Source organism: Vombatus ursinus, unplaced genomic scaffold (genome assembly GCF_900497805.2).
Source record: "Vombatus ursinus unplaced genomic scaffold, bare-nosed wombat genome assembly UNPS02012319.1, whole genome shotgun sequence".
NCBI lineage: Eukaryota > Metazoa > Chordata > Mammalia > Diprotodontia > Vombatidae > Vombatus > Vombatus ursinus.
In genome coordinates this window covers 245,688-273,652 of record NW_020952097.1, presented here as the reverse complement: position 1 = coordinate 273,652, position 27,965 = coordinate 245,688, and the positions used below count along the sequence as shown (strand labels likewise).

Below are 27,965 nucleotides of genomic sequence, written 5' to 3'. Positions count from 1 at the left end.
GCCACATATTGACTTTATTTTAAATATAATGTTATCTGTTTTATTGTATTTTTATTTATTTTGTTAAATATTTCCCAATTACATTTTAATCTGGTTTGGGTCATACTCAGGAGTGTTGTGGGCTGCATGTGACCATGGGCTGTGTGTCTGACACCTCTGCTTTACAGCATCCTTGACAAAATCTCAATCTAGCCTCTTGTTGAGGACCTTTAGTGATGAGATCTTTTTGGCCTACGTCAATTCATTACACTCTTGGACAGTTCTAATTGTTTAGAAATTTTTATCCAGCTGAAATTAGTATATATAGAATTCCCCCACTGCTCCTAGTTATGCTCTCTGGAGCCTCATCCACTTGACAGCCCTTCAAGTATTTGATGACAACTGTCATGTCTCCCTCCCTCCTAAATCTCTTCTCCAGACTAGAGAACCTCAGTTCAACCAATCTCACTGTAGCATAATCCTCGGTTACCTTGCCAGCCTGATTGCCCTCCAGGTTATCTTTGTCCATTCTAAAATGTGGTGATCAGCTGTGAATACTCTATTTCTGTTGTGTTCTGCCTGGGGGACATTATTCAGCTGTGGTATGCACTAGATGGCCTCTGAAGTTCTTTTCAATTCTCTACCAGCCAAATGTAAATAATCTTTACGAGGTCGTGAAGAACAGTACACTAGATGTCCCTGTTTTCAAAAACAGAAAAGAGAATGGAATGCAAACTATAGGCCGGTGAACTTGTCTTAATTCCTGGCAGAATTCTGGAATATGTTATTACTAAGGGAATAGTCAGTGGACATCTAAAAAAGAGATGATGATCTCAAGGTCTTGGCAGGCTTAGCACATTGGGCTAAATCAAATAAGATGAGATTTAATGTTCATAAATGGAAGGCCTTCCATTACTCAGTTACTCCAGTGGACCCATGATTTCATCAGTGCAGATCCCAGCCTGTGTATACTTGCCCTTTCCATGTGACTTTTGGCCACGTCTTCCCATAATTCACCACAGTCATTCCACCCAGTGTACTGTGGGCCTCCCTCTTGACCTCACAGGAATACCAGTGGAGCACATGGGCTGATTATCAGTCATTTCTCCTCATTGTGTGACAAATCAGCCTTTTTTTAGGATCATATATTTCTTGATCAATACAACAAGCAAGCTAACATTTATTAAGCCTCTACTATATGCCAGACTCTGGAAATACAAAGACAAAATTGAGACAGTCCTTGCTTTCAAAAAGCTTACACTCTTTAAAAAAAAAAAATTTTTTTTAAATTCTTAACTTCACAAACACCAAAAAACAATTAAATTTCCATATACAAAGTAGAAGAGGAGAAAGAGTAATATATGTGAAACTGTGAATCTCTATTATGTGTACAACTTGCCTTTTTAAAAATAATAAATTCAAAGAGGTACTTTCAAGCTGTCCTACTTGTCTGTGTTTCCTTCTGAACTTCTATACATTTTAAAAAATGCTTCAATTAGGGGCAGCAAGGTGGTGCAGTGGATAGAGCACCGGCCCTGAAGTCAGGAGGACCTGAATTCAAATCCAGCCTCAGACCAAAACACTTGATACTTACTAGCTGTGTGACCCTGGGCAAGTCACTTAATCCCAATTGCCTAAAAACTAAAAAAAAAAAAAAAAAAAAAGCTTCAATTAACTTCTTTTCTTTCTTTTTTTATTTGTAGTTTTTTGAAAACTTTTCTTTCCATTTAAACAATTTGAATTGTGCATGTTTTTACTACAACATTAAAAATCTCAGTCATTACAAAATCTTTCACATAATTAATAGGCAACTCAAAGAAAATACCTTATAGGATTTAGCTGTGACAATTAGTAAAGCTACAAAATGTACCTTTATTTTTCTTTTTCTTTTAATTTAATATTTTTTCCCAATTACATGGTAAAAACAATGTTAACATTCTTTTTCTCCAATTTTGAGTTCCATATTCTCTCCTTCCCCTCTCCTCCTCATTGAGAAGGCAAGCAATTTGACATAGGCTATACATGTATAGTCATGCAAAATACATTTCCATGTAAGTCATGCTGTGAAAGAAAACACAGACGAAAAAACAAAAGAACCAAAGCCAAGAAAAATAAAGATAGTTAAGAAAAAGTATCTTCATTCTGCATTCAGTCTCCACCATTTCTTACTCTGGTGATGGACAGCACCTTTCATCATAAGTCCTTCAGAATTGTCTTGGATCATTGAGGATAGTTAAGTTATTCACAGTAGATCATTATACAATATTGCTGTTAATGTGTATGTTTCCCTGGTTCTGCTTATTTTACTTTGCATCAGTTCACGTAAATCTTTCCAAGTTTTTTTTTTGTTTGTTTGTTTGTTTTGTTTCTGGGCTAGGCAATGGGGTTAAGTGACTTGCCCAGGGTCACACAGCTAGTGAGTGTTATGTGTCTGAGGCCGGATTTGAACTCAGGTCCTCCTGACTCCAGGGCCAGTGCTCTGTCCTATCCACTGCACCACCTAGCTGCCCCTCCAAGTTTTTCTGAGAGCATCCTGCTTGTCATTTCATATAGGATAGTAGTATTCCATCACAATCATATACAACAACTTGGTTAGCCATTCCCCAGTTGGTTTTTACTTCTTTCTAAATGCACTTTTAAATCAAATCCAAGTTGCGTAATACTTTAGTATTACGAAAATGGATTCACAAATTAAGTTCACCATTTTTCAACCTTTTTCTCCATTATAAACGGGCCATGAGGTTCTGTAGCATCTACGGGTAAAAATGCCAAATAAGCTGGGGTTTCAGCTACTCCTTCTGGATTTTTGGTATCCTCCATGTCAGTTCTCACCCATCCTGGGCAGCAGGCATTTAGAAGAATCTTATCACCTTTCCTCTACTCATTCAGCTGCCTGGCATGGATTCTAGACAAGAGAGTGACTCTATCTTGGTAACTCCATAAGCACCATTAGGCCAACCTTCTTTCTCATGCATTACCTTCTTTGTAGTTTCCACAGACTTTCTCATGAGCCCCACTGGCTCTTCCCTGTGATTCTGTCACTCCAAAGCTTCTGCTGTAGTTCTGGGCTGCAGCTTTTAAGGGAATGTAAACTCATCATGCTAAAGACTTCACCACTCTAACTTGGGGTTTTATTAAAGGCAGTAATTATGTAGATATAACTGTGGTGCCAGAAAAGTTGGTTTGTATTGTCATTTCAACTTGAATAGGAAAAGTTGTGATATCAGCCACTTTGAAGGTGATTCCAGCACATCCACACCCTCACACCACTGCTCCTTAAGAAAATCCCACAGGGTCGAATCCCCTATAGATCATTGAAGTCCAGCTGGTGGAAATGAGAGCTTAGTCCCTCCTCCTACAGGTTCTTCACAGCCTCACATCCTAATGGGAGAGACTACATACAAACAACTATGCACATACAAGGCATACACATTGTGAATGGAAGATAATTTTAGAAGGAAAGGTGGGAGAACCAGGCAATTGTAGCACATATAGGGGAATAGGAGTTTTCAGTCTAGGGTTGTGGAAACATAGGGCAGTAGATTGTCATTCCAGTGACAATGGTAGCGTTGATTTGATTATTATTCCCAGAGTGATAGCAAAAGATGGAAAGCTGTTGTGGGAAGGATTCACACAATATCAGGCAAATGGCAAGGTGCCCGTTTCACGACCTGGTATCTTGGTAGATGGCTAGATGGGATATGAAACATTATCGGGGACTGCTTAGATATAGTGAGTTAGATTGATGACACCCTTTACTCCAATACTTTATTTTTCCTTACTTGTCAAAAATTCTCAGCCTATTCATATCCTTTCTGTGCTTGTCCATTTTTCTCTGAGTGACATAATTCTTCAAAAATTGTATTGTTCCATGACTTACAACTATACAATATCATCAGTAGGATATTGATATTAAAGATAGGGGCTGTTTTTATTACATTTGTATTTAAAAAACCCTCAAATTTATGATTCATCTGAAAAAAGTTGGGCAAAAAAAGTGGACTGCAAAGTCAATATGAGTCCCCAGTGTAATATGGCAGCCAAAAAGCTAATGCAGTCCTAGGCGGCATTAAGAATGGCAAAGTGTCCAGCACCAGGCAGGTGGTAGTACTTCTGTCCTTTATCCTGTTCAGACCACGTGTGTAACACTGTACTCAGTTTGGGTATCACAGCATAGGGTGAACATTGATAATGCTGGAGAGCTTCCTGGCAGAGTAACCAAGATGATAAAGGACCTACAGATAAAGCCATATGATGACTGGTTGATGAAACTGGGGATGTTTAGCTAGCAAAGATGAAGGTATTTTAAGGGCTGTCAAGTGGAAGATGGACTAGGCTTGGTAGAGAAACAGCCCCCTTCCAATAAGACCTATACAGTCTGAAGAGCAGTTTTGTTCCTCAGCATCATGACTCAGTCACTTAAAACTCCTCCAACTGCAGGGCTTACTTCTCTTTTCTCTAGGAGGCTTGGTTGAGGAATTCAGCACCAAGAAGTATGGGTATAGACCTAATAGGAACATTTAGGAGGTGGTCTGTCTTTATAGGGTGTATAGTTGGGTGGTAACCAAGAATTTGCCAAAAACACTCATCAACCTAACCACTTGTGATAATTTGTGTGAGCATGAATGATGTGGCTAGGGGAAAAAAAGAACCCTAAAAAATTATGTAGGGATTTGTGAAATTTTAGGTCAGAAATGGTAGGCCTTGGGGCCCCAGGTGGCAGTTTCATCACTGGATTAGAAATTCACATGAGAAAGGAAGATATGGGAAGTGAACAGATGATGGCAAAGAATAGGATGAGGTTTTCGAGACCATGGCTTAAGATACTGGAGTATGTGCTGTTTGCTGGAGATGAAGACTGTCACCAGGATTAGGAAGAATGGATTTGTTAAGAAAGCTTTAAACTAAAAATGGCTGTGAAGAGGAAGAGGTTGAGGAATGCCCAGATTAAACGTGGTTATTGTGTGGAGCTGTGATGTGGAAGATGAACAGTGGAGGAAGTACACATGAATTACTGTTCTCAGGAAAAAATAACTAGAAAGTTGAAAATAACGTTAATGGCTTTCTATGTGTGTGTGTGAACACAAGAGGTGATCTTGGGGGCAGCTAGGTGGCGCAGTGGACAGAGCACCGGCCCTGAAGTCAGGAGTGCCTGAGTTCATATCCGGCCTCAGACCAAACATTTGTCACTAACTAGCCGTGTGACCCTGGGCAAGTCACTTAACCCCAATAGCCTAAAAAAAAAAAAAAAAAAAAAGAGGTGATCTTGGCTTCATAGAAATCAATAGCATATAGCAATGGGAAAGAAACGTACCTTGTTTAAAATAAACCAGTCTAGAAAGGGAGCCAAGATGATGCAATACCAGGAAACAGTTCAGTGAACTATCATTTCACCCCAAAACAAAACAAAACAAAAAAGCACAAAAGACACAAAACAACTCCAAACAGGCTGAACAAATTCTGTAGATTTAATCCAAGGAAAAGTGATAGTGAGTCATTTTTCCAGCTTAGGTCACCACAGAGAGACAGAGAGCAAGGTGTGTGGATGCTGGGGAAGGGGTCTGGCCAGGACCACTCTGGTGCCCAGGGAAAGGCTGTATACCAGCGAAGAGAAGGTCCTGCACTCATAGAGTGGTACCCCTGGGACTCTACCAAGGCACCAACTGGCAGTTTTGTTGCCCATTATCCAATTTTGGATCACAGATCCAGAGCAGCCTGGAGAGGGGATGTGCACCCAGGGTGGTGTTATGGCAGGGAGTGACAGAAGGCCCTGGACAGTGTATTGAGAAGCAGCAAGTTTAAAAGGAAGCAAGAGAAAAGTGACTTAGACCCTAGGAACAGAGTAGTTCTCAGTTCCAGCTTTGAGCTTAGTCTGCAGCCTTCAAAGGAATAGCCAGTGCAGGAGCCTGCAGGTCTGTTACCTTGAACCAGTAGAGTTTCCCAGCAGTCTGACATTGTTCAGGTACAAACCCAAGTCAGGAACTTGCAGAGCTCGGACTTAGGCCTTGAAGGGGTGGGGAGGATGTTCAGATTTTGTCCTGGATCAGACCACTCTGGGAGCACTAAAAGCTTACAGGTCCCCACCCTGAAAGCTGTCCCTGAGATCCTACACAACACTCAAAAAAGCAGCAGCAGGACCATCCCAGACCTTCCCTCCATTCAAGTCCCAAGTCAAGAAGTAGGTGAGAGGGCAGCTAGGTGGCTCAATACATAGAGCTCCAGCCTTGGAGTCAGGAGGACCTGAGTGCAAATCCGGGCTCAGATACTTGACACTTACTAGCTGTGTGACCCTGGGCAGGTCACTTAACCCCAATTGCCTCACCAGAAAGCAAAAAAAAGGTATGCAGAATACCATATTCCTTAAAAAAAAAAAAAAAAAGTAGGTGAGAAGACTGACCAAAATAAAAAAAAAAAAAAAGAAGGAATCCCACCATCTAAAGTTAATATGGTGACAGGGAAGCTAAATACACAAACCCAGAAGAAGAATGATGCCAAAATATCTACAAGCAAAGCTTCAAAGAAAAACACAGATTGGGCACAAATTCAGGTAGAATTACTAGGAAAGATGATGGAAGAATTTTAAAAAGAGTTCTAGAGGAAAAAACTGGACAAGAAATGTGAGCCAAAAGAATTAACAGTTTGGAACAAGAAGTACAAGCAACAAAGTCCCTGAAAATTAGAATGGACCAAATGGAAGCCAATGACTCCATGAGACAATAAGAAATATTAAAACATAGGGGCAGCTAGGTGGCACAGTGGATACAGCACCAGCCCTGAAGTCAGGAGGACCTGAGTTCAAGTCCGGCCTCAGACCAAACACTTGACACTTACTAGCTGTGTGACCCTGGGCAAGTCACTTAACCCCAATTGCCTAAAAAAAAGAAAAAGAAAAAAAAAAGAAATATTAAAACAAATTCAAAAGACAATTGACAGGGAAAACAAATCAAGGAGAAAAATTTAAGAATCATTGGACTATCTGAACACCATGACCAAAACAAGATCCTTGACATCAACTTTCAAGAAATCTTAAAAGAAAATTTCCCAGATCTCTTAGAACCAGAGGGCAAAGTAGAAATGGAAAGAATCTACTAGTCATTTCCTGAAAGAAACCTCAAAACAGAAACTCTCAGAAAAATCATAGCCAAAATCTGCAGATTTCTGGTCAAAAAAAAAGTCCTGCAAACAGCCAGAAAGAAAGTTTTCAAGGAATGAGGTGCCAAGCCAGGATCACATATGGCTTAGCAATCACCACTCTGAAAGAGCAGATTGGAATACATTATTCACAAAAGGAAATGATAATATAGGCTTACTGCCAAGAATAACTTATCTTACAGAACTGAGTTTCATGCTACAGAGGAAAAAATAGATCTTTAGTGAAATATAAAATCTCCATGCATTCCTGGTAAAAAGACCAGAGCTTTGTAGAAACTTAGAAGTTCTAGCACAGGAGTTCAAAACAAAACATAAAAAGATAAAAGAAAACGGTCAATCATAAAAGGACTAAACAAGTATAAACGACTTACGCTATACTGTGGGGAGATGCTGTGTGCAAATTTGCATCGTTCTGTTTAAAGCACAAGGATAAATTCCTGACTTACCAACAGTTACTGAGAGCTTAATTCTGACCAACCAAAAGGAGAATAGGTTAAAGTGGAAGTGACAGAAATCTTGGAAAAATATATGCCAGTGCAATTCTAGAATTCATGAGATGGAGGATATGAAAATAGGATGTTCACATGACCCAATTTGTTATTTTTTTGTTTTGTTTTTAAGAGAGAAGCTCAAGAAAGATGGGATACATTCAAGAATAAAATTCTGATGAGGAAAAAAGGAAATACAGATAAAAAGGGCGATTAGAACTTCACAACCTAATACCTGTCAAATTCAGATTGAAAAGGACTTGTGTATGCAGGGCATGTAACTGGAGAAAGAATACAATATTGGAACAGTACTGTAAAGAGAACTGAAGTTTGTGAAAATGCTAAGTACCACAGGGATTTAACATCTGTGTCTGGAGCATAAAGTAGAAGAAGGGAAAATGATGTTTTAGCTATTATTGGACTGCTGAAAGAAAGTAAAACTGCCCTACTATTTTGTTTTGGTCAGCACTGGAAAGGATAGAATAAATGAGGATAGGAGAAAATTGGAACTAATTATAGGTGAGGAGATAGTAAGAGAATATCTACTGACTTTAAATGAATTGGAGTCTACTAAATTGGATCAGTTACACCTCAGGATGCCAAAAGAAGTTGTAGATGTGATTGCCAAACCACTCTCAATGATTTTTGGTTAATCATGAATAATTTCAGAGTTGCTGAAAGACCAGAAAAGGAAGAAATGTCCTGATATTTTTTTAAATGAGAAGAGAGTGAATTCTAAAAAGTATATACTGGTGAGTTTGATGTTGAGCTCAGACAGAATTCTAGAACATATCTATCCTCACAAATACTAACATCATTGAGAGTCAGCATAAGTTCGTAAAATCATCCCAGATGAACGCTTGTTCTTTTATTTATTGCTTGATAGAGTTACTAGACCTTTATTACGGAGATTAATGCTGTAGATACAGTGTGCCCGGAATTCAACAATGGCAAAGTCTCTCACTTATGAACAAAATGGTGAAATGTATAGATGGGATGTTAGTACTGACAGTTGGATTCAGAACTAGTTGAACAGCTATACCCAAAGAGTGTTAGTCAACAGACATTTGTTAAGCACCTACTACGTGCCAGGCACTGTACTGGAGATACAATGAAAGATACTCCCCCACCCCCACCCCCAAGTCCCTGTTCTTAGGGACTCAACAGGCTATTGGAGGAGCCAGCATGCAAACAACTACATACATCTAATATATATATATATAAAGGACTATTTGCAGATGATTAGAAGGGAAGGTATTAAGGGGATCAGGAGAGGCTTCCAATGGAAGGTTGGATTTTAGCTGGAACTTGAAGGAAGCCAAGGAAGCAGGGAGGACATGAGGATGGAGACTATTCCAGGCATAGGAAACAGTCAGAGAAAATGCTCAGAGTGGGGTGGTGGAGTGTCTTATTTTAGAAACAGCAAAGAGGCCGGTATCACTGGATTGCAGAGGGAGGGAACGAGGGTTTGGTTGTTCAGTCATTTCAGTCATTCCCAACTCTTCATAACCCCATTTCAAGTAGAAGCTGCCAGGTCTTTTGGGAACTTCATTGTAATTCCTTGGTACCTGAGCTGCTTCTTTCTGGATGCCTGCTGTATTTTTTTTTTCTTTGATGTGAGAATTCTAGATTTTGGCTGTGACATTCTTGGGACTATTCTTTTTGGTGTGCCTATCAGGAGGTAAAATTGGTGGATTCTTTCTTTACTTTGTCCTTTGATTCCAATAGATCTAGGAAGTTTGCAGTTATGGTTTCTTAAAATATAGACAGACTTTTTAAAATCACCTTTTTTCAGGAAGTCCCGTGATCCTTAAATCTTTCTCCTTGACTTGTTTTGTGATCTATTATTTTTGCTATCAGATACTTACATTTTTTTCCATTTTTTTTCAACCTTTTGATTTTGTTACAATATTTCTTATTGTCTCATGAAGTCCCTGATTTCTGTTTGTTTTATTCTGATTTTCAGGGATTCCCTTTCTTGGATGAGGTTTACCACAATTTCTACCAATTATATTCTCCAGAGCTTTTATTTTATTTTTTGTCTGTTGATTCATTTTATATGGGTATTCATGTAGTCCTTGTGGAAACCATTTTTCCTTTTGGTTGTTACAGAGTCAGATTTACAATAATTTTTGATACTTGTGGGTCTTTTCTTTGATTTATTTTTCCAGTTTCAGTTCCTTAATTTCAGCATTGTACCAGTGCTCGGCTCTACCTTCTGCTGTACTTTTGAGTCATGGCAGACCTCTGCCTTCCAAGTTTAACCCGCCCTTGGATCGTTGCGATTGAGCTCTGGATCTTCAGGGTCCTCTCTGGCATCTCAGACAGAATGTTAGGGACCTCAGAGGTGCTGGGTCAAGGCTGTCTCAGTGTGAGCACTGCTGCACCACACTGGTAGCACTGCACTGATTGATGTCTGCTGAGACTCCCTGGGGATTTCTGAGCATTGTGGGACTTCTTTAGGGAAGGCAAGTGGGTTTCTTACTGCCTCAAAACAGAGATTTGCAGGCTCCACATGAACTGTCTCTGCTTGTACTGAAAGGCACTGACTTTTTTGGGGTGGTGGTGGTGGAGGTAGAGTGGGGAGGAAGAGAGCAGGCTCTTGCTTATTCCTGGACTGCTATCTGAGCTTTTGTGCAGCTCTGGGGAGGTAGGTATCATTTACCACAGTTGCTCATTGGTTTTCTTTATCATTATTTGGACTGGTGCAAACTTTAGGGTTTTGCTAGGTATGTAGAACCTAAGCAGCTTGCTTTCCCTTCAGGTGGACATCTTGATTGGAAATCCTTTTAGTACCCTTTAGACACATTAAGCATCTCGAGGGGCACTTATGTCTTCTCCCCCATTAGTCTACACATCATCATACTTCATCTTCCAGTTGCTCAAATAAATGTACTTTTCTGGCTTTCACTGGACTCTTGTATTTCTAAATTCCTACTTCAGCTCTGTTTTGTTTTGTTTCTATCAGAATATTTAAGTCCTCTGTTCCATTAATAATACATTTTTCTTTGTTTTAAGCCTATATCTTTTGCCTTTTAGAACATTGTACACCAAGATCTCTGGTTTTTAGTAAAAGCTTCCTTGTGTGACCCCGAGTTCCTTAGGTACTTGAACTGACTTTTTTTGAATGATTGTTGTATTTTTTCTTTGTTGTGGTTTCCTGTTATTGTGGGACTTTTAGATTTTGTCTATGACAGTCTTTTGATTTGATTTGCAAAACTCTAGGTGTATACATTCTGGGGGGTTGGGGAATATATCAGAGCTTTCACTTAGCTCTTTATTCTGTCGGTTTCAGATTTTTTTTTTTTTATTTGTGAAGCAATTGGGGTTAAGTGACTTGCCCAGAGTCACACAGCTAGTGAGTGTTCTATATCTGAGGCCGGATTTGAACTCGGGTCTTCCTGACTCTAGGGCGAGTACTCTATCCACTGCGCCACCTTACTGCCCCGGTTTCAGATTTTTTTAAAAATTTATTTTCACTTCCAAATTCTCTCTCCCTCCACTCCCCCACCCACCATTGAGAAAGCAAGAAATGTGATACTCTTTCTACTTATGAAATCATGAAAAATATATTTTCATCTTATAGACATATATATTCTTACCAGCCCTTGGTAGATACACTACATCCCTAGGCAAGAGAGTGTCATTCCTGCCTTTTAAGCTATGGTCCAGCTCTCTAAATCCTTTTTTTTTAGATATTATCTTTGGAATTAGCTGTTCACCTCTCAAATCTGCCTTTTTGTTCCAAACCCTTTGCCATAGTCTGTAGTAGTGATGGAAATATTCCCTGTAACCACAAAGCCTTCTGTTTTTTGCTCCCATACTTTAATCATATAAAGAGTCATAAGAACAGTCATGGCTTTTAAGGAGTTTACATTGTAGTGGTGGATATGTACTCCAATAAAGATATTATGATTTGGGACAAAAGTGAAAGGGACAAAGAAAGTGCAGAGTGTTTCAGATTTATTTGAGAAGAGTGACTATTGACTGCACAAATATAAAATGAAGGGGATGTGTCTTTGGAGCTCTTTACATACATGGGAAGTCTTCAAAGAGAGGCTGGATTACAACTCCAGCAGGCTGTGTCTTGTCTGGATGGCCTTCTAGCTTGGAAATTCTGTGATTCTGTGGAAAAGGTCTTAGGAGCCTCTGAGTGAGAAAACTCAGTGTGAGCCAACAATGTGAAGCGGCTGCCAATCCATTTGATAGCATTAACAGAACGTCCAGCATGGAGGAGACTGCTCCGCTCTACCCAGGTTTGACAGCAGGAGCAGTGGGTTCAGTATGGGGCATCACATTTTAGAAAGGACATTGACAAGCTGAAGTACTCAGAGGAGAGAAATCAGGACTTTTAAGAGGACTTAAAACTCAATGGACCTGGTTGTGTTTAGCTAGGAGAAGGAAAGATTTAGGGGGAACACACTTACCTTCTATCTGAAGGACTGTTGTATGGAGAGATTAAACTTGTTTTCCTTGACCTCAGAAAGCAGAACTAGGAGTAATAAGTGAAACTTACAAGGAGACATATTTCAATTCAATATAAGGAAGAAATTCCTTATACTTAGAGGTGTCCAAAAAATGGAAGGTTCTATCTTGTGATAATCCAGGAGTTCTCAATCACTGGAGATGTTTAAACAGAAGTTAACAGTGACCAATAGTTGGAGATGTTATAGAGAAAATACGTGGTTCAAATAAATGTGTGGTTATTTACCCTCTGAAGTCCCCTATAGCCCTTATGTTCTATGATAGTGTTATCCTAATGTCTTATGTAGGTAATTATCCTGGGTTCTTGTCACTCTTCAGTCTGCCCTAGAGATGAGTAGTCTGGTTCTGTTTGTTGCTTTATAGTTGTCTTCCTTATTGGGTTATTGTCCAGAGACTAGTGTCTTTGGTCTGCTACCTTCCTTTGGAATTTGTTGCCTTTAGGGTTAGGACATCAGTCTCCAATGTTTACAAAAAAAAAAAATTCAGAATTGGCTCCAGCCCTTGGTCTCACCAAGAGGGCCTTGTCTGTTTCTTGAACTGCTTACCCCTGCCCTGCCCTCAGGAATCAACAAACAGCTGCTCCTGCTGGGGCAGGTGGAGGCAGGCAGGCCTGCTATAAATGTTGAATGGGCAGATAGTCCACAGGTAACCTGAGCCCCAGGTTTCTGGCTTGCAGATCTGCCAACCAAATGAGACTAAGGAATGTTTGTGGCTAAGCCTCTGTCTTTTTGATGGCTATTCACTCATCTGGACCTAAGGTCAATGGGAACCAGACCCCTGGAAGGGTACACAGCCAGCAGAGTCAGTCCAAAGGTTGTAGGGAGCTGAGTTAAGGAGGTTATCATCTGGTTATCATCTCAGCCATTGAGTGGGCTCCACTTTCAGGAGCCACAGGCTCCCCAGCGGGTCTCAATAGAAACTCATGCTACCAGGCCAAGACCTGGCCCACAAGACAGAGAAACTGAGCCAGGCCCTGGCCCAGCAGCTGCAGCCCCTCCCCATGGAGCAGCCCACCTTCCTGTGGGAGCAGCAGCAGGCAGAATCCTACAGGGCTTCCTTGGAAAACAGCTATGGCTAATGGTTGTCAGGCAGCAGCCTTGCTTCTGGCAAGTCCTGCTTCAGCATGAGAGAAAACCAGCATCCTCCCTTCTGGGAATAATAATAATAACATCTTATATGACACTTTAAGGTTTGAAAAGCACTTTGCAAGTATCTTATTTGATTCTCACAACAGCTCTGTGAAATAGATACTGTTATTATCCCCATTTTACATTGGAGAAACCAAGGAAAATAGGAGTTAAGTGACTCGCCCAAAAATCACATAGCTGGTAATTGTTTGAAACAGGATTTGAACTCATGTCTTCCTGATTCCAAATCCAGTACTCTATCTACTTTGCCACCTAGCTGTATTCTCTTCCCCAGCCTCACCTTGCTGTGGGACCGAAAGCCAACCTGAACTGGCCCCTCCTCGGCTCCACCCTGAAACTCATAACGAGAATGGAATGGTGGAGCTTGTGCTAGACCAGGTCCCAGATCTCCTGCCACTCCAGCTGTTGCAAGGTCAACTAGCTCCCTTGCAAGGGATCCACTGAGGGGTCTGAGGACCAATCAGAGAATGCTGTTCTCTCAAATCAGTACTTCTCTGGAGAAAAATACAGCCAGCTCTGAGGGGACCCCCTACAGTGTGGATCTTGGAAGTGTGGCTAGGAGAGACCCCCATGTGATAGGAATAGGTTAATTGACTGCTCACCACCTCCCCAACCTGTAAGCATTACAACATTGGTGTTGCCTCACTGTCTTTTGATTGGGAGTGGGTTGAAAAGCAGCTGGATGGTGGAATAGTCAGGAGAAAGTCAGGCTAGGAATCCATGAGGTTGGCTAGGATCCCCCACACCTGATAACAAGCTGGGTACAGTGATCTGCAGAGCAGTTAGTGTAAAAGGGCTATGGGGCTCTTCCATCCTGGCTCCTTAGGAGAGAGAACTCTGGATTAGAGGGACACATAGAGCTCCCCTCTTCCTTTGCAGTGGTGCCAACCTTCTGGCCATCAATACGGATGGGAACATGCCTTATGACCTGTGTGAGGATGAGTTGACTTTGGACTCCATTGAGACAGCTATGGCTGAGCAAGGTGGGTGGAAACTCTTATCTAGGGTAGTCAAGGCTGGCATTAAACAAAAGTCCCCTCACTTTAGGAATCACTGATGGTCTGGCGTGAACATAGGAATAATTAGGAGTGGTGGAGCTAGTGGGGATGGTAGGTTCTGAAGCAACCCCGAGCTCAATACTCCCTAGGCATCACTCAGGAGAGTATCGAGGAGGCACGGAGAGTGCCAGAGCTGCACATGGTGGAAGATATCCAGAGCCTGCTCCAGGCTGGGGCTGACATCAATGCTCCCCAGGATCATGGGGCCACACTGGTAAGGACCAAGCAGGTGAAGAGGGAAGAAGCCACATTACATATATCTCTGGCTGATTGGAGGACCATTTGGAGGTGGACTTAGGGTATTTGAACAGTCTGGGCCCCTAAGTATTCTGACAAGAGGAGACCTCTGTGTCTCCCAGCTTCATGCCTTCCAGGCTTCCTTTACTCTTCAAGGCAATGATGTGGGGGGCAGGGTGGGAAGGGGAAGAAATGGATACACTAGAAAGGGGAAGTTTGTCCTTCCCTGGGCTGATGGGACTTCCTCAGCCCAGACTCCCACCCTTAGTTGCACATTGCCTCAGCCAATGGCTACCTGGAGGCAGCTGAGCTGTTGCTGGAGCACAAGGCCAACTTGAACGCCAAGGACCAAGATGGTTGGGAGCCATTGCATGCAGCAGCCTGCTGGGGCCAGGTGAGTAGGGAGGGGAGGTCAGGGCAGGAGGCTGGTGAGCCCTCATTTTAGGTGGGAGAGCAGAGCTGGGCCTTCTGGGCTCCAGGGCAGGACACCAACATGGTTTCAGCCTCCCACTTCCCACTCACCCACCCCTATACATATCTGCAGAATATTCCATTGCCCCAAGCCCCCAACTCTCCCTGCCTCTTGCCACTACCAAGTGTAAGTGTCAAAGCCCAGCTGCATCAGGGCAGTGTCAGGGACAGCTTGGCTTGTCCTCACAGGTTCATCTAGTGGAGCTGCTGGTGGCCCATGGAGCTGATCTGAATGGGAAGTCACTGCTGGATGAGACGCCCCTGGGTGAGTGAGCTCCTCCAGCAGTTGATTAGGGCACCAGGGGTACTGTCAAGGGAAGAGTGCAAGACTCATCAGTCAGGGCCCTTCCTTTCGCTGTTCCCTCAGATGTGTGTGGGGATGAAGAGATGCGGGCCAAGCTGCTGGAGCTTAAGCACAAGCATGAAGCCATCATGCGCTCCCATGACCGCCACAGGGGCTCAGGCTCCCTGCTACAAAGACGAACGTCCAGTGCAGGCAGCCGAGGGTGAGGCCTTCACCTTGGATCCATAGCCACAGCCCAGTCTGCCTATCCCAGGGCCTGCCACTGGGGGGAGCCCACACCCTGGGGCTACTTGGTCATTTCCTCTCCCCCAAACTTCCACTACCAACCCCTCTGATGCCTAGTCCTCCTGTTGGGTCCCCTCATCTCCCCATTTTCTGCCTCCCAGCACCCAGCCTCCTTTGTCTCCTACTAGTTCTCTTAGTTTATTCATTTCCTTTCCCCCCTTCTTCCCACATTCTCATGGAAGGCACCATACCCCCTTCTATAAAGAACTCTGCCCCTTGCCTTCAGGACCTAAGTGGTCCAGAATTCGTTGGAGTGGTTGACTGGCCCAGACTCTTGAACTGACATGAGAGCTATTCCAGGGGTCTACCATCCAGCCCTATCCCTTCTTTTCCATCTTCCTTATCCTCCTAGAGGTGACTAGGTAGCACAATGGATAGGGTGCTGGGCCTAGAGTCAGGAAGACTTGAGTTCAAATCTAGCCTCAGATACTAGCTTTGTGTTCCTGGGCCAGTCAGTTAACCTCTGCTGCCTCGGTTTCCTCAAATGTAAAATGTGTATAATAATTGCACTTACCTCCCAGGATTCCTTAGAGAATTAAAAGAGACATTTGTAAAGAATTTAGCACAGTGCCTGGCACAGTTTCCTTCCCTTTCTCCCTTCCCCAACCAGCCACCCAGCCCCTGCTTCTCCCCCTTTTCATCCCCTTCTTTCCCCTCTTCAGTTTTCAATCTTTGCTCTGAAGAGGCTCATGTTCCTTCCCATCTAGGTTTGAAACCCTGTCCCTAATGCCCGTAGCCTTTGCCCCTCAGAGAATGGTTTCCCATTCCCAACCTTTCCAAGAACCCCTTGTACTGATACAAGGGACCTGTGCTGACGTCAGAGGCGTTCCAGGGGTCATGTACTCTTGCCCCCATTCTTGCCCTGGAGGCACTTCCCACAGCTCAGCTGCAGGCTCTAGGGCAGAGTCCAGAGGGAGGAGGTCCTAGGTAGGTGTTCCTTGGGGTGGGGTGGGGTGGGGTGGGGGGTGGGTGGAGTTTCTCCTGTCCTGGGCCCCGGGCCTGACTCTGGCCTGGCTCAGCTGGGAAAGTTGACTAGGGGAGGGAGATGAATTAGGTATACAAATTCTGATTTCTGGGGTCCAAAGGGATGCTAGAGCAGGCAGGGAGCTCAAGGGGGTGTCCTTGTGTCCCCCCACTTCAGGAAGGTTGTACGAAGAGTGAGTGTGACAGAGCGCACCCACCTATACCGTAAAGAACATGCCCGTGAGGCCATAGTGTGGCAACAGCAGCCATCCACTGCCGCTGAACCCCCAGAAGAGGATGAGGATAAGCAGACAGATGCTGAGCTCCAGCCACAGGCTGTGGTGAGGGGCCCAGACCCTAAGGCCCAATCTCTTTCTTTACCTCATCTTTTGTATCACTCCCATTTTCCGACCTCCCTGCCCCATCTTCTTCATATATCTCCATTTACCATCACCCATCCTTCAGTTACATCACCCAGGCCTGTTTTTCATGTCCTTTGCCCATCTCCAGCCCTCGGTCTCATTCCCTGTTTGACCCTCCTAACCCCTACCTGGACTCCTTTTTTGACTGCAGGAGATAGACCCCGAGGCATTGAGACATCGAAATGGCAGTGCAGGGGCAGCCCCAGGGCCCCCCAGCAGGCACCTGTATTCCAAGAGGCTGGACCGAAGTGTCTCCTACCATCTGGCCACACAGGAGCCGCCTGTGCCTGGACCCCTCACTCGGGACAAGGCACATCATACGCTGGCTGACCTCAAGCGTCAGCGGGCTGCCGCCAAGCTGCAGCGTCCTGTGGCTGAGGACCTCGGGGAATCAGGGGGGAAAGGCCCACCCTGTGCTGAAACCCAGCACTCTGGAATCCCTCAAACACCAGTCTACTACACCTCAGCAAGTGGGGACCCTCCCCTGTTGAAACTGACTGCCCCTGCTGAGGAGGCCCCCGCTGAGAAGAGGCCCTGCTGTGGGATCATGTGAGGTGGACAGGAGTCATCAGGTCTTAGAGGCCAGCTGGCCTGTTTCCCCTCTCTCCCTCCTCTATTTCCCAGGGAAAGGGAATGGAGTTACTCCCCCGACACGTCTCCAGTGAAGATCTGAGGCATCGTCTTAGGCACAGGGGCATTGTTGGGCAGTGGCCTGGCTCACTTCAGCCCAGTTCATTCTTTCCTCCCACTTGGCAGTGGTTGGGCTAATGGCAATGACTGGCCAAGGAGTGAGGCTTGGGGCCCCAACCTGCAGTTGGCCTTATATCTCTTGGGCCTGAAGGTTCTATATTTAGGCCACTTCACCTCCCTAGCTTTGGGTCCTAGAGTAGGGGTGGGCTGAAGCCCAGCTCATCTCCTCATTTCTGTCCTGGGGGAGCCAGGGGAATCCTCTCCCCTCAGGTTCACCCTTGCCTTATCCTTGCCAACCCCCCTCCTGGCAGCTTCAGAACAGAGCATCCAGAGTCGGGGGGGAGTGGCATTGAGGCCTTGGTAGGAGAAGCCCTCACCGAGGCTCCTGTCTCAGGTTCAGACCCCTTTGGGGACAGATGCCCTGGGTTTGGGGCAAGGGAGTGGGGGAGTCCATATTTTTATTCTGTGAAACTTGATAAAGGAATTTTCTGCCATTGGTGTTGCTGTCTTTTTGTATGTCCATGACAGATAATGGTGTCTGCTTGTCACATCCCTATCTATTCTCTGTAGGTCTCCAGAAGGTTTCATGGGCCCAGTGGGCTGTACTAGTGGAGGGCTTACTTGCTCCTCCCCCCCACCACCACCACAGATCACATCTCTGAAGGGGGCAATATTAGCACAGTGTGGTGGAAAGAACACTAGACTGTCATACAGGACACTTGGTTCAACTCCTACCACTTATCCAAGCTATGTGACTTTGAGCAAGTAGTTTTCTCTTCTGCAAAATGAGTGTTGAAATAGATTGTCTCTAAGAGACCTTGTATCTCTAACCTGTGATTCTTTGTCTGTGCAAGTGTTTGGTACGTGTCTCTGTGTGTGTACAGGTGAGACAAATGAAAAACTCAAGAGACAGAGTTTCTGGATAATTAATGATCAATTCATTAATTAGGCTGGCTGATAATAAATTGATGGTCAGTGGTTTCTCTCAGTAGCCAAAGCCCCCTAATGAAGATACTGAATTCCTCCATATACTTTTAGAAAAGGAGGCGACCCTGACAGGTGAAAAGCAACTCTGGTGAATATTTAATGAAGAAGTGGGCTAAGAGTCTTCAGCTCCTGCTGGAAACATGGCTTGATCACGAGACTCAGTCACCTCCAGCGATCTGGACAAAGTAATCCATCTCTACCCAGACCACTCTGGTTGGTTTTCTCCTTCATGAGCTGGGTTGTCCTAAACTCCAATAGAGGGGTGCTAAATGCTTTGGGGCTGGAATTCACCTGGATTAGATTCTGTTTACATTCTAGGCAGAAATATGATCTCCTAGTTGGGTGGGGTCCCACCCAAGATCTCAGAGTATATACCCTGAGGATTAGGCCAATCTCCTCTATCAGCCTCATCCTTCAGAGACTGGCTGACTGACCTAAAGGGGCTGGTCCTTGAATGAGGAAATAAAGAGAAAAAGCCTTAATCCCAACTGAATTATTGGTAAATAGTATAATAGAAAATAATCATTTCTCTCACAGGTATATGAGGGGGAGGGGGTGTGCCAACCCAGCCCCTGTTTGAGAATAAGGCCCTGCTGGGCTAAATATCTGCTATGGTTCCTTTCTTGTCTTCCCTCCTATGGCACCCAGCCTGGGCCCTTTTAAACCCTGTTCCCTTTGAAGCAAGTATGGGTTGGTTAAGAATATGGTAGACACAGCTGGAGCCAAGAGAAGTCCAGCTAGATTGAAGGGAAAAGTGGGGAGAAGGGGTTTCTTGGCCTGGAGGATGAACCAGGAGCAAGGCTGCCTCGCCAGGGCTGCAGTGGGGAGAAGGAAACGACCCAGTGCCCTGGCCTTCTTCCACAGGGGGTGGATCTCACCTAGACCCTGGCCTCCTGCCTAGGACATGGGCCTCATGGTGGGGGAAGAGGGGGGAGTGAGGAGGAGGCTGCCAGCTTCCTCTTAAGCTGTCATTGGAGAAGAGGTTGGCATAGCCCAGGCCCTTTTCTCCCTCCTCCCCCCTCAACAATCTGGCTAGGGCCCAATATATATCAGGATGAAGGCACCTTGGGGACCAGGATAAGGACCTGGCGTTACCAAGGCAGGGCCACAGCCTCATCTAGGAAAGCACCCTTGACTGGTCTTCTTCTCAGTCCTCTGAGTGTCAGGGCCTTTAGCAGTTCTGTCTCTCCTCCTCATCCTTCTTAATCTATTTCAGACCAAGACCCTATGGGCCCAGGAAGTCTTTAGGTAGATCACATTCATCCCTTGGCTCTAAAGAGCACAGCTGGCCTGCTGTCTAATCTCCTTACCCATTTTGCACTGGACCTGGCCCGGATCAGGTTCCCTGATGCCCTTGTCTCCATATACCTGTGACCTCTGCCTTTCTACCTTTCCTTTTTTTCCTGATTTCCTCTTCTTCAGGGGGACATACATACAAGGGGCATAGCACAGGGAGCCCATGACTGGGCTTGGGTAGTGGGGAGGGAGGGCCAGATGGGCGGGCTGGGGTTAAATTTAGTGTGGGATGGTGCAGCTGCTGCTGAAAAGGTCATTAGGGGGAGGGGAGCTATCTGGCCCCGCCCGGGGTCCAAACCCATATTAACCTTGTGCACTGGGAGAGGGAAGGGCTGAGTAGAGAGAAACCTGCTGCCCACTTCATTCCAAGAGGTGAGACCTCTGGGAGGAAAGATGCACTTAAACTCAGCCTTCAAGCAAGGGTAGATTCAAAGTCAGCTTTGGTGCCCTGGGCTATCACTGTTAGTTGGCACAGAGTGGGATTTGGGGGGGATGGGCAAAGGTAACTAGACAAGGCAGAGTAGTGATCGGCCTTAGGACTGAGAACATGCCAAGCACAGCTGGGCTCAGCTATATGCAGTTATCTGGAAGCAGAGCAAAACTTGGTCAGAGCTGCCTGAGGCTAGGCTGGGCCACTTACAGGTGGCCCCTAAAGGAAGGGAAAGGGAGGGGTGGGGCTAGATGAGGATAAGGGACTCCTAACTCCTCCTTCTGCCCACTGGTGGGGCCCTCTGACTGTCTCCCTTCCTGCCAGGGGTAGGGAACTCGGAGAGAGGACCTGAGAAACCCGGACATTCCCCACAAGGTGAGTGTGGGCTAAGGGGAGAGGGCTGGACTATGATCACACCCCAGACAGGTGTGTTAGCAGTGGGTTGGAAGAGTCGCTCAGGACTGGGAACAAACTGAACCCACACATCCTGATCCGTAGCTCCAGGTTCAGTGACCTCTGAGTGGGTCCCCCTCCAGGCCTGGGGCTAGAGGATGGCTACGTTGACATCCATCGTCCTTCAGACCACTTCCCTCCCCCAGATTAATCCCTCTAGAAAGTGTGGTTTCACCCTGTGTTCTCTTCCTCTCTCCCCCAAACTCCTTGGTGCCAGGAAGCCTGGAGGAGTTACAGTCTGGCAGATTAGAGAGAGGAGGTGGGGCCCTGAGAGCCTATCAATAGCTCCTTTCCAACTTCTCCCACCAATCAAGGGCCTAGAAGATTGGGGAACTAAGGATATCGCCAGAGAGCAACACACCTAAGGTGTCCTCTTGGGGACGGACCTGAGCCCTTCCTGGGACACCTGCCTTCTCTGTCTTTCATGCCCCAGTTCTAGCCCAGTCCCTCTCCTCCCTAATTCAGTACTTAGTGTCAGACTTGGGATCCCACTCTGCAGAAGCTCAGTAAATCCCTATTATTTTTCTTCCTGACCACCCTTCTGGTTTTTTCCCCTGTGCCCATCCTTCCCCTTGAATTTGTTCTCATCCCTGTTTCTGCCCTCTTCCTTTCTCTGTCTGTGTTCTCATGAGTCCATGATCCTGACTCCTCTTCTGCTTCTATCTGTCCTCTTTTCCTTGACCCTGTATCTCCTATCCTGGTATATTTTCTGCCCCTGTATGTGCCCTTGTCTGCATCTCTGTCCCTGTATCTACTGTCCCAGTTACTCTAGCTGTCTCTGGACCAAAAGCTGTAATTACCTGAAGCCAAGTTCATTTGGAGCAAGAAGTACAGAGGACAGTCCCAGTGAGGATGCAGTTATATCAATAGTGGTCCATCAGTTCCACAGAACATAAGTGGTGGTTTTTGTGGAGAGAAAAGAAATCCCTTTCCTCATCCCCTACACCGTCTCATGCTGGCACCCAAGGGGCAAAGTCCCCATTCCACTTACATTCTGCCTACCTCCATTCTTGCCCTTTTTCATCCTAGTCCTTCCTACTACACTACCTCTGGGAACCTTCCCACTTCCACTCCCCAGGGGGTGGGAACTCTAAGCAGGTGAGGTAGAAAGAGGCCTCCAGATCCATGGCCTGGACAGGCAACTACTTCCAGACCTGTTGGTTATTCATACTCATATCCCTGCTTGTGCAGATCACCCTTTCTCTCCATCTCCCTGGCCTTGGTATGTGAAAAGTCTCTGTGCCCTTCGACCAAAGTCCAGAAACCAAACATTTAGGGAAACGGAGCTCCCCTTCCAGGACTCTTCTAGGGACTTTTCCCAAGGACAGGGCAAATACAGCCTTGGGGTAAGGGCTCTGAATTGCCAGCACCTCCAGGCCTGCATGGGGGTGGGAGGAGGAAGGGAGCAGAGCCTGGGAGGTTGGAAGAGGGTTCCCTCCCCCCCCAACATACATCAATCTCAGGTGCTCATGTCAGCAGAGTAGGTATAGAATGATGGCATTAGAATTCCCCACCCTCAGCCATGATTCCTGGGGCCTTGCCCAGTTGCCAGGGAAACAGAGGTCTGATCAGACAGAAAGATGAAGGGGCTGAACCTCAGCAGAACTCTGATGGGGTAACAGCCCAAGCTCGCAGGGAAACGGCAGCTGTAGCACCCCGGCCTCACATACACACTGTCTCCCGACACCCTCAGGGGCTTCCTCATCCCCAAGCCTCGGCTGTTTGGTCCCTCACCTCTCTCATCTTTCTCTTCCCCATCTATCTCTCTGTCTCTCCTGTGGCTGTCTGGGTTTCTCTCTCCCCTTCTCGCCTCAGCTATGTGACTGTCTCCCTGCTCCTGGCAGTGACAGGAGTCCTGCCCTAAGCTCCGCCTCTACCTTCCCTCCCTCCCCTACCCCTTCCAGGGGCAGAGCTATGCCAGGGCTGCTGGGGCGGGGCAGGGGGCCTGGGGCCTCAGCTCCCTTCTCACTCACTCCATTCTCTGTGGGACAATCTGGGAACTCAAGGCTCTGAGCGGGAGAGGGGACTCACCCCCTCCAGCACAGGTTTCCTACCCTCCCACTCCTCCTCCAATTCTTTTGCCTGATTCTCAGGGACGATTTCCTTCCCTCACCACCTTTCTGTTCCCTTCCCAGATGTCTCACCTCTTTTGCTTCCGACCCATCCTCCTTGTCCTTTCTCTTACCCCCTTTCATCCCTTTCCCTTTCTTCATCCCCTCTTCTCCTAACCCTTCTTTCCCACATGTCCTGCTCTTCCCTGGTCTCTGATCTATTCCTCCTCACTTCACCTCACCTTACCTCCCTCTCTCACCCCCTCCTTCCTTGCCTGCTCTCCCTTCTTGGGCCCTAAACTCCATTTTTCCTCCTTCCCCTCCGACTTTCTCCTATACTTTCTCCTCTCTCTTTCTTGCCTTTCCTGCTTGCCTAATACCCTTACGTGGTGCCCTCCTGTACCTCTTCCTCCTCTTCTTCTCCCTCCTGCTCCCCTTTCCTGCCCTCCCCCCTTCAGTGCTCTTCCTCTCTCCGTCCCTTTCTGTCTTTGGACCCTCCCAGAACCAAGCTGCCTTACGCCGTCATGAGGGGGTGCTGTATGGGATGCTAGCATGGGGTGGGGAACTCTGAGTAGGCTTCATCTGTTCCCCCATGTAGGACCATGGCAAACAAGAACATGAAGCAACAGGTCATGAATGGGATTCGGGACAAGGTGCTGACCTTGGATACCATGAACCAATCTGTGAAAAACATCGAGTATGCTGTCCGAGGGCCCATCTTGCTTCGGGCTATGGAGCTGGAGAGAGAGCTTCAGCAGGTACTGTCCTGGGTTCCTCTCACCCCTTCACCCCCTTCCCAGACAGCCGCTCCGTCCAAACTTGTCACCTGTCCTTGGGGTAAGAACTAACTCTCCCGATGACTTTACCATCTTCCTTCCTTCCACTTAACTCCCTCCAGCCCCCTGAATGGATTGGTGAAGCACCTACTATGTGCTTAGCCCTGCCCAACCTCTTATTCCCAATCCAACTTCTCTTACTCCTGCCCATACCTATTTCTTAAGGTTCTGTTTCCCCAGGGACACACTGCCCCCCATCACTCTACCTGTCTCGTAGCTACATACCCTCCATGCCAACCTTTACACATGCCCTGGGTCAGGGGCTCCATGTTCCCATGCTTGAGATTTTTCTTTCTAGAATTGAGATTACTCCAGGAATACAAGGCCGTGAGTAATAGGATTAGAGAAGACACATAATAGAAGGGTAAGGAGGGTTCAGCCAGCATTGCCCCAGGTGTCCCGTCCCCTACAAGACCAGGGCTCTCTCTCCAGGCAGCTCTGGACTGTGGGCAGGAAGAGAAGGTGGACCCAAACTGTCTCAGTACCCTTCCCAATTGTGGGTTTCAGCTGTGAGGGGCACCTCTCTAAGACCCTCCTGCCCATTGCCTTCTCTAGTCCACTTACCTTCACCCCTGCCTCCCTCAGTACAGCTGTGGGGTGGTAGGGGAGAGGCTGCATGAGTAAGGAATTCATCCTGTGCTCTCCCACCCCTTGCCAGGGGCTCTATAGCTTGTCTAGGCAGAATAGGGCAGGCACTGGGTGAGGCCAGCCCCCTCCCTCCTCAGGGTTATTTGGTTCTGGGAGCCCAGACAGCTGGGAAAGGAGAAGAATGAGGGGTAGAGGGAGGGCTCTCATCCTCTCTCTCTACAGGGTGTGAAGAAGCCCTTCACAGAGATTATCCGGGCCAATATAGGAGATGCCCAAGCTATGGGTCAGAAGCCAATCACTTTTATGCGCCAGGTGAGAGGCCTCGCTCCCACCCTGCCCAGTCCAGTTTAGTATCTGTTCCTTCTTTCCCTCGGGGGATGCCATGGGCCTTCACTTTGTGCCATTCTCTCCTCTCACACACACACACAACTCTCAGGTCTTGGCCCTCTGCCAGTACCCAGATCTCCTGAGCAGCCCATCCTTCCCAGAAGATGCCAAGAAACGGGCAATGAGAATCTTGCAGTCCTGTGAGGGCCACAGCACAGGTGAGTCCCTTCTCTGCCTGTTCTCACACTTGCCCCCTCAAGCAGCCTGTCACTGGATTTGTAGCACAGGAATCTGGTTTTGAATCTTAGCTCTGCTGGTTCTCACCTGTGTGACCTGGGACAAATCACTTCACCTCTCTGGGCCTGAATGTCTTCATCTGTAAAATGAGGGGGTTGGATGGGATGACTTCTGAGGCCCCTTGCAGCTTTGACGGTGAGACACTCTGGTTCTGAAGGGGGCCATGGTCCTGCCCTCAGGGATGCTATGATCTAAGGGAGTGTGGCTCTGCACACAGTCTCCATGCCCTTCTTTCTGACCCATACCCATCTTAACTCCCCATCCCCACCCTGGCTTAGGGTCTTACAGCGCCAGCGCTGGCATCCAGATGATTCGAGAAGATGTGGCAAGGTACATTGAGCATCGGGACGGGGGCATTGCTTCTGACCCTGACAACATCTTCCTGTCCACAGGGGCCAGCAGTGCCATCATGGTACACCTCCCTCTTTCTTTGTGTCTTCCCTTCCCCACCATCTGATTTCCTCAGACCCCTCCCCACTCCATCCCCTGCTCAGCCCTTCTTCTAGCAGCCATCGGCACAGAGGACCCCATTGTACCCGAGCCTGGCACAGCTTCTGCTCAGTTGGCAAGGAAAGGGGGAGGAAGTGGGGTGGGTACGGATTCCTAATCAGGGCCAGTGGGTCCATGGCTTCAGAAATGCAATGGAAGTCAGGGGGAAGAAGTAAAGGGTGTTGGCAAGAGGGAGCCCCTGTCCCCTGACCCCTGACTCAGCTTTTACCTCTCTTCTTCAGGCAGTGCTGAATCTGTTGGTGTCAGGTAAAGGAAAGACTCGGACAGGGGTCATGATTCCTATTCCCCAGTACCCATTATATTCAGCCACCCTGGCTGAATTTGATGCTGTCCAGATCAACTACTACTTGAATGAGGAGCATTACTGGGGACTAGATGTGGCTGAGTTGCAGCGGGCCCTAGAACAGGCCAAAGCTCACTGCCAGCCTCGGGTCCTGTGTGTCATCAATCCTGGCAACCCCACAGGTAGACGTCCCTCACCCTTGCCTCATCCACCCCCCTGCCAGTCTGGCCCCATTGTCTACCCCATCCTCAGGCCCAGGCTTCCTTGGGCATCACCCTCCCCACGTCTTGGGTTGGGAATCTGTTCATGCATCTCATTCCCTGCCCCATCCTAGCCTAAGCACCAGGACAACCTGCAATCCACCTCTATCACCCACTTGTCCTCTGTGACCTCCTATGACCTTCTCCTGTCCACTTTTGTACTCCCAACTCCAAACCCAGGGCAGGTCCTGAGCCGTGAGAACATCGAAGCTGTCATTCGATTTGCCTATGAGGAGCATCTCTTCCTGATGGCTGATGAGGTGTCTAAGCAAGGGCCCTGCGGGGGGCGGGGGGCGGTGGGGTGGTTAGGGCTGGGGGAGGGGAGGCCTCAGGGGTGTCTTTGACTGTGAATGTGACCTCCCTTCTACCTGGACCCTCAGGTTTACCAGGACAATGTATATGCTGAGGGATCCCAGTTTCACTCATTCAAGAAGGTGCTGATGGAGATGGGCTCACCCTATGCCCAGCAGCTAGAGCTTGCTTCCTTTCACTCCTGCTCTAAGGGCTACATGGGCGAGTAAGACACAGGGAGCATCAATGCTCCCCTTTCTTGGCCAGGGGGACACAGGAATCCTCCCTATCCTTCCAAGCCGGGGAGATATGGGAATCCCCCTCCCTAATTAACCAGAAACTCTTATCCCCAAGTAATAAGCCCCGTTATCCCCAGATAATAAGCCTTACCTATCCCTCAGTACTGCTCAGACATGCCCCAGGCCCTAAGTCCCCCTGGGAACCCTTCCCCAATTCCTTAGTCCTTTTGATCCTCTGACACTCTTCCTAGGTGTGGGTTCCGGGGGGGCTACACAGAAGTAGTGAATATGGACCCTGCAGTAAAGCAGCAGATGTTGAAGTTCCAGTCAGTTCGGCTATGCCCACCAGTACTAGGGCAAATTCTCATTGACATAGTGACAAATCCCCCCCAACCCGGGGAGCCCTCTTATCAGCAGTTCCAACAGGTGAGTAGGACCAAGGCCAAGGTAGATGGTGGGATGGGATGGGGCACCCTGCAGGCTGGGGAACCTTCCAGTAACAGTTCCATGGGTAAGTGGTGCCAGGGATCACAGACAGGGTCCTAGATTTGGAGCTGGAAGTGACCTCTGACATCATCTGGTCCAACCCCTTCATTTTGGAGGTGAGGAAACTAAAGCTTGGAAAAGGGTATGGACTTGCCTAAAGCCACACACCTAAAAAAAATAGGAGAGCTGGGACTTGAGCCAGGTTGTTCTTACTCCAAATCCAATCCAGCAAAAATCGAGAGCCCTAGGGGTACTGGGTGCCAGGGATGATAGGACCTGGTTTGAATCCAAGGTGAGCCTTCTACTCATGGAGCTCACAGTCTGGTGGGGGAACGAGGGACAATATTACACAAGTGCATGAGACCAGAGCAAACGAGCAGACAAGCAAACATGAGACCGAGGAATGGGGGGAGGGTTGGAACCAAGCCAGGGCAGCTGGTTGGAGGTGGTGCCCTAGGAGTTGGGCCTTAAAGGATCAGTCAGAATCAAGCCCGTGGCACGGCTGCCAAGAACACAGGGAGACCCCTAGTCCGCAATGAAGCATCCGAGGAGGAATTTGCTGGAAGCTCTTTGAAATATTGAGGAAAGAATTCAGCAAACCAGGAGTACAAGAGAGGGCGTCCCAGGCACAAGGAAGAGTATGGACAAAGGCATGGATTCCAGAGAGCACAGTCCGTTCTCAGGGTGCTGAGAGTAATCCAGTATGTGTCTATAGCACACAGCACAGGGAGAAGAGTAACAAATGTTGGGAAAGTTAGGGTGCCAGGTGATGGAGGGCCTTGGGAGAGGGGAGAAGAGCCACTAGGGAAGGCAGGAGGCAGTGAGGACACATACTTGAATGATGGTAGTGGGAGTTGTGAGGAAGAAACAGAGGAGAGAGATGTTGAGGAGATGAAACCAACAGGATCTGGTAACTGGACAGGAGAGGTGAGGGAGGAGGAGGAGGAGG

The 27,965-nt window shown here is 47.0% G+C and overlaps 2 protein-coding genes and 1 pseudogene across 8 annotated transcripts in view; 2 read left to right on the top strand and 1 right to left on the bottom strand.

Annotated features, from left to right (window-relative positions):
• Positions 1–18,176, top strand: part of PPP1R16A (protein phosphatase 1 regulatory subunit 16A) — a 112,192-nt gene extending 94,016 nt beyond the window's left edge. For all 4 annotated transcript variants that reach the window (XM_027857838.1, XM_027857842.1, XM_027857840.1 and 1 more), the window contains exons 5-11: positions 14,132–14,235; positions 14,400–14,524; positions 14,816–14,941; positions 15,208–15,283; positions 15,386–15,524; positions 16,749–16,911; positions 17,144–18,176. In XM_027857838.1, the coding sequence (XP_027713639.1) occupies positions 14,132–14,235; positions 14,400–14,524; positions 14,816–14,941; positions 15,208–15,283; positions 15,386–15,524; positions 16,749–16,911; positions 17,144–17,545 (1,135 nt within the window). In that variant the 3' untranslated portion in view covers positions 17,546–18,176. The remainder of the gene's footprint in view (positions 1–14,131; positions 14,236–14,399; positions 14,525–14,815; positions 14,942–15,207; positions 15,284–15,385; positions 15,525–16,748; positions 16,912–17,143) is intronic.
• LOC114039902 lies at positions 2,648–14,065 on the bottom strand (annotated as a pseudogene).
• Positions 18,177–18,865: 689 nt separating the features above from the next.
• Positions 18,866–27,965, top strand: part of LOC114039911 (alanine aminotransferase 1-like) — a 10,821-nt gene continuing 1,721 nt past the window's right edge. Inside the window, exons 1-10 of one of the 4 annotated variants that reach the window (XM_027857846.1) lie at positions 18,866–18,882; positions 20,720–20,770; positions 23,498–23,657; positions 24,546–24,635; positions 24,760–24,868; positions 25,226–25,359; positions 25,679–25,922; positions 26,181–26,260; positions 26,381–26,517; positions 26,782–26,956. In XM_027857846.1, the coding sequence (XP_027713647.1) occupies positions 23,502–23,657; positions 24,546–24,635; positions 24,760–24,868; positions 25,226–25,359; positions 25,679–25,922; positions 26,181–26,260; positions 26,381–26,517; positions 26,782–26,956 (1,125 nt within the window). In that variant the 5' untranslated portion in view covers positions 18,866–18,882; positions 20,720–20,770; positions 23,498–23,501. Of the gene's footprint in view, positions 18,883–20,319; positions 20,338–20,676; positions 20,771–22,785; positions 22,894–23,497; positions 23,658–24,545; positions 24,636–24,759; positions 24,869–25,225; positions 25,360–25,678; positions 25,923–26,180; positions 26,261–26,380; positions 26,518–26,781; positions 26,957–27,965 lie in introns of those variants that run through there. The other 3 variants (XM_027857845.1, XM_027857844.1, XM_027857843.1) reach the window with 3 other exon arrangements.